The 11,514-nt window shown below is 37.1% G+C and overlaps 1 protein-coding gene across 1 annotated transcript in view; it reads right to left on the bottom strand.

Annotated features, from left to right (window-relative positions):
• Nucleotides 1-801: 801 nt before the first annotated feature.
• PIAS1 (protein inhibitor of activated STAT, 1) overlaps nucleotides 802-11,514 on the bottom strand; it is a 105,634-nt gene continuing 94,921 nt past the window's right edge. Inside the window, exons 10-14 of the mRNA XM_012664828.1 lie at nucleotides 11,155-11,285; nucleotides 10,249-10,429; nucleotides 6,582-6,724; nucleotides 4,919-4,956; nucleotides 802-1,323 (exon numbers count right to left, since the gene is read on the bottom strand). Of these exons, the coding sequence (XP_012520282.1) occupies nucleotides 1,030-1,323; nucleotides 4,919-4,956; nucleotides 6,582-6,724; nucleotides 10,249-10,429; nucleotides 11,155-11,285 (787 nt within the window). The 3' untranslated portion in view covers nucleotides 802-1,029. The remainder of the gene's footprint in view (nucleotides 1,324-4,918; nucleotides 4,957-6,581; nucleotides 6,725-10,248; nucleotides 10,430-11,154; nucleotides 11,286-11,514) is intronic.

An 11,514-nucleotide genomic window follows, 5' to 3' on the forward strand; every position in this document is an offset into this window, starting at 1 on the left:
CAACAAGGCTTTCTAAGCTATTTTTACTTCCTACTTTGGTACGAAGATCTTACATGAAAACTTGTTACTCTGTGGCCAAAAAAAGCAGGTACTCACAGACTTGGTTTAGATACACAATACTGGCAATCCAGATTTAGAATAAAGAACTAGACTAAAGTGTATTATTCACAGGTCTGCTAAGCCTACTTCTTACCCAGACAGCTTTATTCCAATATCTCTAAAACATATTCTCAGGGGGTATATAGCAAATAAGAGAGAATATGTGATGGAGAACATGCAATTGGGATAGTTGATAAAGATGCTCACACGTGAGTTCAAGACCTTCAAAGCACTTTGAGAAAAGCAAGCAACTGATTATATTAACTGAACGCACACTTGGGAGGAAAGGGAACAGTAACGACAGAAAAATACACACAGACACACACACTGAACACACACCCCCACGAGCCATGTCCTGAATACATAGGGAATGCAGTGGGACAGATGAGCTTTATAACTTAAGGCTGGATAAAATATGCACACACACACAAACAGAATCCAAGTCTGTCATTTTTAGAAAATGGAAATCAAACTATCCCCCCCAAACCCCTCCCCACAACAAAGAAAAACCCACAATTTAAAACTTCATACATGCAATTCCTTTTCTGTTATTGCAAATAAAATAATGCCATTGAAGTAAAATAAAACCAAAACCATAGGACAAATGATGAAAAATCTTCAGAATCCAGAAAAAATGAACTGAAGGTGGTTTGTGGGTGCTTGTTTTTTCTTTTTTCTTTTCTTTCCTTTTTTTTTTTTTTTAAACAAGTGTTTTATCAGACAGGCAGTCTTAGATTTATATACAAAAGTAAAACTGAAAATATAGTTTTGTTCTCTGTACATTTCTTTTAATTTTTTCCCTAAAAAAAGGAAAAAAACACACTTGTGTACTTTTCTAAACAGAATAAGGTAAAACAGAGCACAAAGTTCTCTTCTTTCTGCCAAGTTCATTTAATCTGGGATGGGGATGGGAGCAGCAGGGCCAGGGAATCAGTCCAATGAGATAATGTCTGGTATGATGCCAAAGATGGACGCCGTGTCCGTGCTGCTCCTGTTTGTCACGGTGTGGCTGTGGCTCTCCCTTAAGCTGTTGGAGGATACCAGGCTGCTGTTACTGCCACTGCTGCTTCCATTGGTGGTTGGCAGAGAAGTACTGCCGCTTGCACTTAACTGATCAAGAAACATCTGCGAGGAGGTATACGGAAAAAACCGAGACGAGTGTAGGAGGTCTTGATCATCTGAAACTGCTGCTGCTGCAGCGGCAAGCAAGGAGGTGTTGTAATGCTAGGGAAACAAAGACAAAAGCATGTTAATTACACTTATAAATTAATATATTTTCTTCTCAGCAGAACAAAGTCCTAAATTTAATATATCCTGAGTTATACAATATTTCTGAAAAATTTAGTAAGACATTTTGTAAAATCAAATGGCCTTATGTAATGACTGGAACACTGATCTTGAGAGACATTTTTATATGTGAAACTTGGGGAAAACACAAAGTAAAATTTTTATTGTTCTTTGTTTTAATTAGCATTGCAAGCAGTTCTCGAAATTCTATTTCCCAACAAGCATATGCTCAGAAGCAGCAGGAAAGAGGACAGTCACCCACCTCTCCTCTTAAGGAGATATTTAGCCAAGAAATCTACCAGTCAGTCTGACTCACTGCCCTCTGTTCCTTTAGAAAACAGTACTGGAAACTAACAATTAGACACTGTTCTTACTGTATACGCAGGCACTGCTGAAGCTAGGGATTTTTATTTAAATTCTTAAAGCCATAACAATAATGGGTATGATCATGCTAAATTTTCCAAGTAAATTTATTCTTTCTCTTGGCTACATATCATACTTTTAAATACAGTCATGCGTCGCTTAACAATGGGGATACGTTCTGACAAATGCTAGGCAATTTCACTGCTGCCAACATCAGAGTGCACTTACACAAACCGAGATGGTACAGCCTACTACACACCTAGGCTATACGGTATAGCCTATTGCTCCTAAGCGATGAACCTGTACAGCATGTTACTGTATTGAATACTGTAGGCATTTGTAATACAATGCTAGGTATTTGTGTATATAAAAATACTCAGACACAGAAAAGGTACAGTAAAAATACAGTATGAAAGATAAAAAATGGCACACCAGTATTGGGTACTTACCATAAATGAAGCTTGCAGGACTGGAAGTTACTCTGGGTGAGTCAGTGGTTGAGTGGTGAATGAATGTGAAGGCCTAGGACATTTCTGTACACTACTGTAGATTTTATAAACACTTAGGCTACACTAAATTTACAAAAAAAATTTCAATTTCTTTCTTCAATAATAAACTAACCTTAGCTTACTGTAATTTTTTACTTTATAAACTTTTAAATTTTTTAACTCTTTGACTTTTAATAACAACTTAAAACACACTATATAGCTATACAAAAATATTTTCCTTCTTTATATCCTTATTCTATAAGCTCTTTTCTATTTTTATTTTTTCACTTAACTTCTTTGCTAAAAACTAAGAAACAAACACACACATTAGCCTAGGCCTACACAGGGTCAGCATCTTCAATATCACTGTCTTCCACCTCCACATCCTGCCCCACTAGAAGGTCTTCAGGGCAGTAACACACATGGAGCTGCCATCTCCTGTGACAACAGTGCCTTCTCCTGGATACCTCCTGAAGGACCTGCCTGAGGCTCTTCTTGAGGAAGTGTCACTCTTTTCAGAAATATATCCATGGTGGTTTGCTTGATTTGTTTCTTTTTTTCACCATAGATTTGCTTATAAGCAGACAAGGCACCACAAACATTCCTCTCTATTAATGAAAACCTTTCAATGCTGGGGTCCATGTTTTCAAACTTGTTAAGGAGCTTGCTGAGGTCTGCAAAAGCTTCTGCTAAATGCTTCACTGTGAATTTTCTTGGGGGTTCCTCTTTTCTTCGCCTGCAGTTTCCTTTTCTCTTGCCTCTTCTTCAGCCATGCATTCCTGTTCCGGTTCCAGTAACTCCTCATTAGTCAATTCCTCAGGAACCACCTCTAGGAGCTCCTCAATGTTGTCCTCATCCACACCCAGGTTAAAGTCGTCTGCCTTCTTTCTCAACTACAGCCTTGTTGACTTTTGCAACCTCCTCATCCTTGGCAAATCCTTTGAAGTCATGGACAAACCTCCTGAGTGTCTTCTTCCAAATGCCATTCACATACAACTTGGTGACATCTCCCCAAGCCCAAGCAGGGTTCTTGACGCAATCATGGCTGCTGCAATCCTTCCAGAATTGCACCAGTGTCTTCTCAGTGTCTTCCTCAGTTGCAGCAATCACCTGGGCAAAGGTCCTCCTCGGGTCATAGGCCGTAAAAGCTGCTGTAACTCCTTGATTCATTGGTTGGATCAAAGAGGTGGTATTTGGAGGGAGAAACACCACTTTGATACTGGGATGAAGATCACCAATAAGAGGAGGATATGCGGGAGCATTAGCAACAATAAGCAAAATCTTGAATGGTATGTTGTTCTCCAAACAGTACTTCTCCATTTCGCAGCACTGCAATTCAGGAGAGCATCTTGGAAGAGGAGCTGGGTCATCCATACTTCTTATTGCTCCTATAGTGCACTGGCACTGTGTGCTTACTGATGTGCTTGAAGGCCTCGTGGTTCTCACTATGCCAGATCACAAAAGGTTTCAATTTGTAGCCTGCAACAATGGCTCCAAGCAAGACTGTTATTCAGGCCTTAAAAGCCTTGAAACCTGGCAATGACTTGGCCTCCTTGTGGATGGAAGTCCTCTCAGACATCCCTTTTCAGATAGGGAGGTTTCATCCACATTGAAGATTTGCTCTGGCAGGTAATTTTCCTCTACAATTAGCTTATCTAGAGTTTCCAAAAATTCTTCAGCTGCCTTCATGTCAGCACGCACAGACTCACCACTCACTTTCACATTATGTAATGAATAATGATTCTCGAATTGTTTAAACCACCCTGAGCTAGCAGTAGATTTAACATCATAGTCGGGTCCAGCCTTTTCTTTCAACAACACAAACAAACTTTTTGCCTTGGCCATGATCATCACAGTGCTGAGAGGGATCTGTTTCTGTGTCTGGCCTTCAATCCAGGTCATCAGAAGTTTCTCCGTATCTGATAAAGGCCCTTCTCGAATTTTTGTTAATGTTGTTGCTTCAATGAAGCAGACCCTGTAACAGCTTCCATTACTTTGTTCTTGTTCTTTAAGATGGCAGCTATAGTGGCATGGGACACGCCTGACTGGGGAGCAATGACCATCACTGATTTTCCACCTTCGCAGTCCTTAATCACTTTTAATTTCATTTCCAGGTCAATCACTCGACATGGCCCCTTGCTGGCAACATTAGATGTGGCTTTTGCATGCTTAGGGGCCATGATGAACAAAACAACAGGGGATTAAATGAAGCACAAGAGAAAATGATGCAATCAAGAGACGTGGCAAACACAAGATGCGCGAGGCTGTGCTGCCACAACATGCCAAACTGTTTTACGGTAAACTCTTTTTTTTTTTTTTAAGTAAATAGCAGGAGTACACTCTAAAGTAATGATAAAAAGTATGGTATAGTAAATACATAAACCAGTAACATAGTCATTTAGTATCAAGTATTATGTACTGGACATAATTGTATGTGCTCTACTTTTATACGGCCGGCAGCGCAGTAGGTTTGTTTATACCAGCATCACCACGAACACGTGAGGAATGCCTTGTACTGTGACCGACACCAGTAGGCAGTAGGAATTTTTCAGTTCCATTATAATCTTACGGGACCACCGCTGTATGCGCGGTCTGTTGTTGACCAAAACGTCATTATGCGGCGCATGACTGTATTTTTATTGTACAATTAAAACAACAGGATTTAAAAAAAAATAACATACCTGATTGTCTCCTGATAAGAAAGGAAAGAAATCTAATCCTGTGGGAGAAAAAATTATTTTAGTTCTGGAAAAAACCACCCCCCCAAAAAAGCCAAACAAAAAAACCCCTCCAAATGCCCCAATATGTCAAAAACAAATACAAGTCTTAAATGCTACATCATTTAGAATTTTATTTAAACATGAAGACTTGAGCTAAACGTTTTATGTCTCTCCCATCTCTAGATTATTAAGGGTGAAGATCAAGCTTCAGCAACGATTTGTCCTCCCTGTAACTTCACTTAAGGGACTTGGGCCATGCTGCCCTGTTAGATCTAACATGCATCCCTTAAACTGGCACAGTACCTTTTACGAATGCTCTCACACACTCCTCTTTAGCAACCTTTCAATCTACTCTAAGCTGCTCCTCACAAGCATCTCATGAGGTGATTATTTTTGGCCTCATTTTGCAGACAAGAAAGTTTGAAGTTGAAAGAGAGTAAGCAAATTGTAGCACAGATTTGCTTTATCTTTCTCAAATTTGCTCACTTGTTCCCATGCGTACCAGATTCTAACTGAGAGATGCTGTGCTGGCACGAGGGGATTAGAGACCTACGTGCCTGTTACATACAGAAGGACCAGTCCTGACCCCTGGCTGCCCAGGATTCACTACAAGCAGACTTCTTCCAGTTCACATTCTCATCTCCACCACCACCGTGTGATGCGACGAAGACCAAGGAAACCAACACAAATGAAATGCCTCACTGTGATATCTAAATATCTAAACTTGGGGAAAAGCACAACAAGCAGATGTAGATAAAAATATGACAATAATACAAACACAGTAGGGATCTACCCACTATCAACACTAGAACAGATTACAATCTGAGGACTTACAAAGTGCACAGCACTGTGGTTCTTGATAGTGATAGTATGTTTCATATATGTAGAAAAAGGTATGGCAAGTTATCCAACTGTTAAGACTAGCTGTAACTTCTAGGGAGTGGGCTTGGGGGAGAGGTAAACTTTCATTTTATGTTTTTGTATTGAATTTCCTACACATATGGCTTTTTGTAATAAAAGAGAAAAATTTTATTAGGTTGTATGACTAATATATAAATTATTAAATTATAAAATATATGAGAACTAATAATTCTTTTTGATAATGTAAATGATTATTATGAGCTCAACTATTATACAAATGAGTATGCTAATTTCAAACTGCTTTTGAAATGAAAGATCAGGTTTACTAGAACAAAAATTAAAAACTTTCAAATGTCTCGATTCAGCATTATCTAAAAGATAATGCAACACAGTTACACACAATGCCCGCTGCATTACAACTAAAATTAGGAAATAAAACATAATGCTCATAAATATCAAAATTTAAAGCCACATACTAGATGTCACCTAAAAACAACTTACAGAGTACTTTGAAGCTCACGAAACCTAAAGATCATTGTACTAGTTTTACCACTGGGAGTAAAACACTGGCTATTAATAAAGGTGCAATCAAGGAACCAGGCCAGTATTTATGACCACAGTATATTATTTCTCTCAGTTCCCCGAGTCACAGGCCCTATATTCCCAATCTTCCAATTCTTCCTTAGACTCACCCAGAAGAGGACTATATAGATCAAAGGCATTCATAATGCTATGTGACAATACAGAAGAACTGGTGACTCACCTTGTAAGTCATAAGGCATGGGTGTCATGTGGAAAGGATGCCTATAATCTTGGATGAGGGAGGTGTTAATGTAGCTTGTGTCTACAGCAGGAAGGCTTGGGGTGCGGGATACTGGAGATGCTTGATGTGGAAGACTTAGAATGCTGTAAGAAGGAAAGGTTTGCTTAATTTTCATGAGTCAGTTAAACTTTTACGTTTAAAAAGAAGGGGGGTTGCATCTCACAATAAACCCTAGCTTTTGTGTTGGAGATAAAAACAAAAGATAAGAACAGCAATATATAATTTAGACCATCTACAATTATTATAGAATAATTTGTATACTTACTAGCATTTTTGCAGAGGTTATAGGGAGAAATAGATGGATGCAACATTCAGAAACCACACAATGTCTTTAGAATATTACGACCTACACTTTCAGAATGCAGGGGAAAGGCACAGCTGAGTCACTTTACTAGGATATGAGTGAGAGATACTTACAGTAAACGAAATTCTGAAACCTTTCTAAAATGACACTGATGTGTCCACTAGCAAGAAGTATAGGTATGTCCTAGCAAATAAAACACACACGGCCAACACTGGGAGAATGCAGCAATTTGAGCAGTTGAGAGTTACCAGCTGGCCCCTTAGGCTCCTAAATTTTATGAGAACAAAAACTAGGTAGTGTTTCTCTTGGTATACCCAATGCCCAGTGCAGTTATCAGCACACCACCTGCATAAAAGCCCTGCTGAATCCAACAAAAGCAACAAGACAGAAGAAATGTTTCATAATGAATGGGTGATGGAGTTTTTAAGGGAAGAATAATATAACTGCAAAAAGAAACAAGAAAAAAGGAGGGAATCTAGGAAAACAGAGAGAAAAGTAGCGCCCAAATTTTTTAACCAGAAATTAAGGAAAAAGTGAAAAGGAGGATGAAAAAAAGAAAAGGAAGAATTTAACTGATTTTAAAAAAGAAAAATAAAGAATTATATAGCCCTGGAAGGAAGCACAAGGTTATGTTACCCCATACAAGAGGTAAAAGGTATATAAATTATAGAAAATAGAAAGGAAGGAAGCAATGAAGAGGCTGTCTTTTGCTTTTAATCCTTCATGTGAAGTGCTTTGAATGTGGGGATGCAATTTCAATGGTATAGAATATTTCAAGATGCCAAGGTTGGATTTCCAGGAATAGAGTTCTAGTTATGACCATCTACCACATTTTTACAAATGGGATATGAAGCATAAAATACATTGTCATCTGCCTCATAAAAATGTTTCATCTAATGGAAACTTCATTAAACCTCTTACATCTATAAAAAGTACCATTTTCCATTAGCTGTGTCCTCTGACAACGTCTAAGGGATTACAAGAGAGAATAAAGCAACTGAAATTCTAGTCTTTCAAATCATCTCAGTATACCAACAGTACAGAAAATTTCTGGGTGAATACTAAACACTCTGGCTGAAGACAACAGTGTTTTACATTTAGTGATGTTTGCCTCTTTCTAATTCCTGCTGGCTGCTTTTCTTTCAATCTTGTGACAATGTTTTGAAATGCATTCCTACCTTTATACTGCACAATGACAAATATGATATGCTAGGCTTAGGTTTCTAGTTACTGGCTAGTCATTATCATAAAATGGCTACTAGTGCTAACTATGGCGTTATTCTCCTTCTAAAGATGTTGTAAACTTTCAGGTTTCTTGTTTTTAATCTTAAAATAGAGAGAGAAGGTCTGGCATTTGCAAGTTACTGGAGTATCTGGGTTCAATTAGTCACCAGGAAGCTCAGGAAGTAGTTAATGCATCTAATGTAATATTCCAAACATAATAAACAGAGCTATTTTTGGAGAAACAGCAAAATAAATATCCAAAGAAGAAATATTAGATTTCTAAACACGCAAAAGTTTTAAGGAAAAAATACACAGTAAAACAATTGCATAGTTTATATTAAATACATATGAGTACTATTAATATTCTAAAGAGTAGAACTAACATATATAATGATGCATTTAACCCCTAAGTATTTGTACACCCAGAGGTTTATGAAATATCTGTTAATGTTGCAATTATGGCATTAAAAAAATCATATGATATCTGGCCCAGTGGCTCACAGCTGTAATCCCAGCACTTTGAGAAGCTGAGGTAGGAGGATCACTTGAGGCCAGAAGTTCAAGAACAGCCTGGGCAACATAGTGAGACTCCCATCTCTACAAAAAAAAAATTTTTTTTAATCATATGACAATATATATTTGGTCATACTATGGTTTGATATTTATAAAATATCCTAGAATCAAAATTCTATAGATACGTGTTCTAACTATGCTAGCTTCAGGTAATCTGACCTTTTCTCCTACTCAGATTTATAAAATAAGTTGGTATAATAACAAGGTGAGGCTTGCTGGGTAACCAGCCATCAAGGTAGGCTTTTATCAGAGGTAATGTTCATAGAGTAGAATTAGTATTTAAATATTAATTTTGTTTAGAATAATGATACTGCTTTTAATGTCTTTGTTTCTGTTTATATGCTGAGATATGCTACTCCTGAATGAAAATATCAACCTGTGTAATGTTTGATTGAAATCTTTTAATCTTACCATACAACATCAAACCTGAAAATGATTTGACTCCATGCACAGAATGCCTGCTCTTGGTCTGCTGTCAACTCTCCCTCTTGACCTTGCAATCTATAACAATTCCATCTATGGACTGTCCTTCTCTCTTACAGTGTTTCTTCAGGCACCACTGCTGTTGGAAGATTTTTTCAATAGCTCCTATTCAGTTATCACAGGCCATGTGATCCTCCTGATACACACCTAAAAAGGGGCACATCTATTTCTAGATTTACTATTAGTGTGGTAAAATTGTGCTTCAGCAAAATATGAAATCTTTTTGCTTAGAATCCCTGATGTGTCTATGGGACTAAAAGTCTGTTGACAGTACAGCTGGAGTGTACTACTTGTTTTACCACCCTCTAAAAAGTGTTAAGCTCTTTAAGGTGAGGACTATACTTACTCATTTTATTGTCATCCATGCTTAGCACAGGATGTTTTACACAAAGTAGATAACGGTGTTTTACGAAATGAACTGAAGCATAACCAAGGTACATTATTACTGATATAAGACTAATGGAAAATATGGGGGGAAGTCTACAAAATAGAAAATACTGTGTACTACAGCTGAAGTCATCTATGACCTCCTTCACTGCCAGCCTCACACACATTTGGAGGCAGGTTTAAATCACCTCCTCTCCCTCTGCTTTCTACTTGAAACAGTCAACTTGGGGTTATTGTTACAGCATACGTTTTCCAGTTTGAATAAGCAGTATCAGGATCACCTCAGAACTTATTATAAATACAAATTTTCTCAGTCCCTAACTCAGATATGGGGGATCATTGTGTGCATTTTAATAAGCTCTCAGGTGATTGTGATATACATATACCACAGTTTGAGAACCACTGTACTAGAATTATCTTTCGATACGATGACTATCATATCCAAGTGACCCTTTTGATGCATTACCCCATTCCCTCAAGAATATCACAACCTGGGAAAAATTCAGCCTATCCTTTGATTGCTAGGTTAAGTTTTACAATCAAGCACAGTCATTTTATTAATATTTGGCAGGTCTTTAATCCCTATTTACCAAATTAACTTTCACAATGATTTTTTTTAAAGTTCTCAGCACTTACCCTTTATTATTTAGTGGTGATGTAGGAGATAGGGAAGGACAAGTCCTCTTGGCAGATGGCTCTTCTTCCTCTTCATCAGATGAACTATCTATGGTTAGGTCAATCACCTCTACTTTCTTGTTTTTATTTGAGGACTGGTGGTGAGAAGCCACCTGATGTTCTAACGTGGAGCTCAAGCATCCTGTGTGGGAATAATTAAAATTCAATGCAAAGAAGACCTATGACATCTCTCTTCTTTTCTCAGTGTCCTTATTAATTTATCAGTTACAGTGTAGACATAAAATTACTGGGGCTAGAGAGTGGAAAACCAACAGTGGCTCTGTTCCACTAAGTTTAAAACTACAATTTATTATCAACTGTTAAAGCATTATTTAAAAAAATAATTCTGAATTAGAGCAAATCAAAATGTATGTCTTATGTCTACTTCAGAATAAAAGCAATTTGAGAGCAGAGACTGTATATTATAAATGTTCATCTGTACAGTACCTGACATACTTAAGAAATATTATGGTAACATTTAAAAAAACCTCATAGTCTCCTTCCAGCAAAAACATATTAAAAGCCAGGAAAAAAATGTAAACGAAAAAGGAACATTCGCTACTCTGTACCAAATCTGTTAAAAATTTGAAAAGGATATGGTTTCAAAATCATGACTTTACAAACGACTTACTAAATTACATTACTTTGAAATCTTATATCAGAAAATTTTAAAAGCTCAAAAAAAAGTGAATTTAAAAGGAGTTCTATTACTTCTGAACATTTAATCAATAATTTAATAAGAATTATTAAGTTATCCATAAACTGCTCAGTGTTTTTTAAAAATACATGCATTTTTAATAGTGAAAACCAAGGCTTACATAAAGCAGCAGGGAAACTGCCCCACCCTTGTGAAAAACTACCACTCACCATCAACTCCATTGTAAGAGGCAGAAACTTCCTGTACTTCCTTTTTTGATCTCATTGGTGCCCAAGAGCCATCCTCCTTAAATTGTATTTCGTCACAGTCTGTACAGTACTTTAGGATTTCCATAAACAAGCTATAAAAAACAATTCACCCTTGGAATATCACATTTTAGAGGAAAATAAATTGAAAATATTACTGTTCAAAAAACATTCAGACCTTCTATGTTTTATAGAAGCATAAATGAGAAAAAAGAAAGTAGAAGTAAGTTATATTTGTTCTCAAAATCTAGTGCTAAATAGGAAAACAGGTATCTAAATTATGGTACATTTATGCAAGAAAATATATAATCACAAAAAATTATA

This window comes from Propithecus coquereli, unplaced genomic scaffold, assembly GCF_000956105.1.
Source record: "Propithecus coquereli isolate 6110/MARCELLA unplaced genomic scaffold, Pcoq_1.0 Scaffold92, whole genome shotgun sequence".
NCBI classification, from domain to species: Eukaryota; Metazoa; Chordata; class Mammalia; order Primates; family Indriidae; genus Propithecus; species Propithecus coquereli.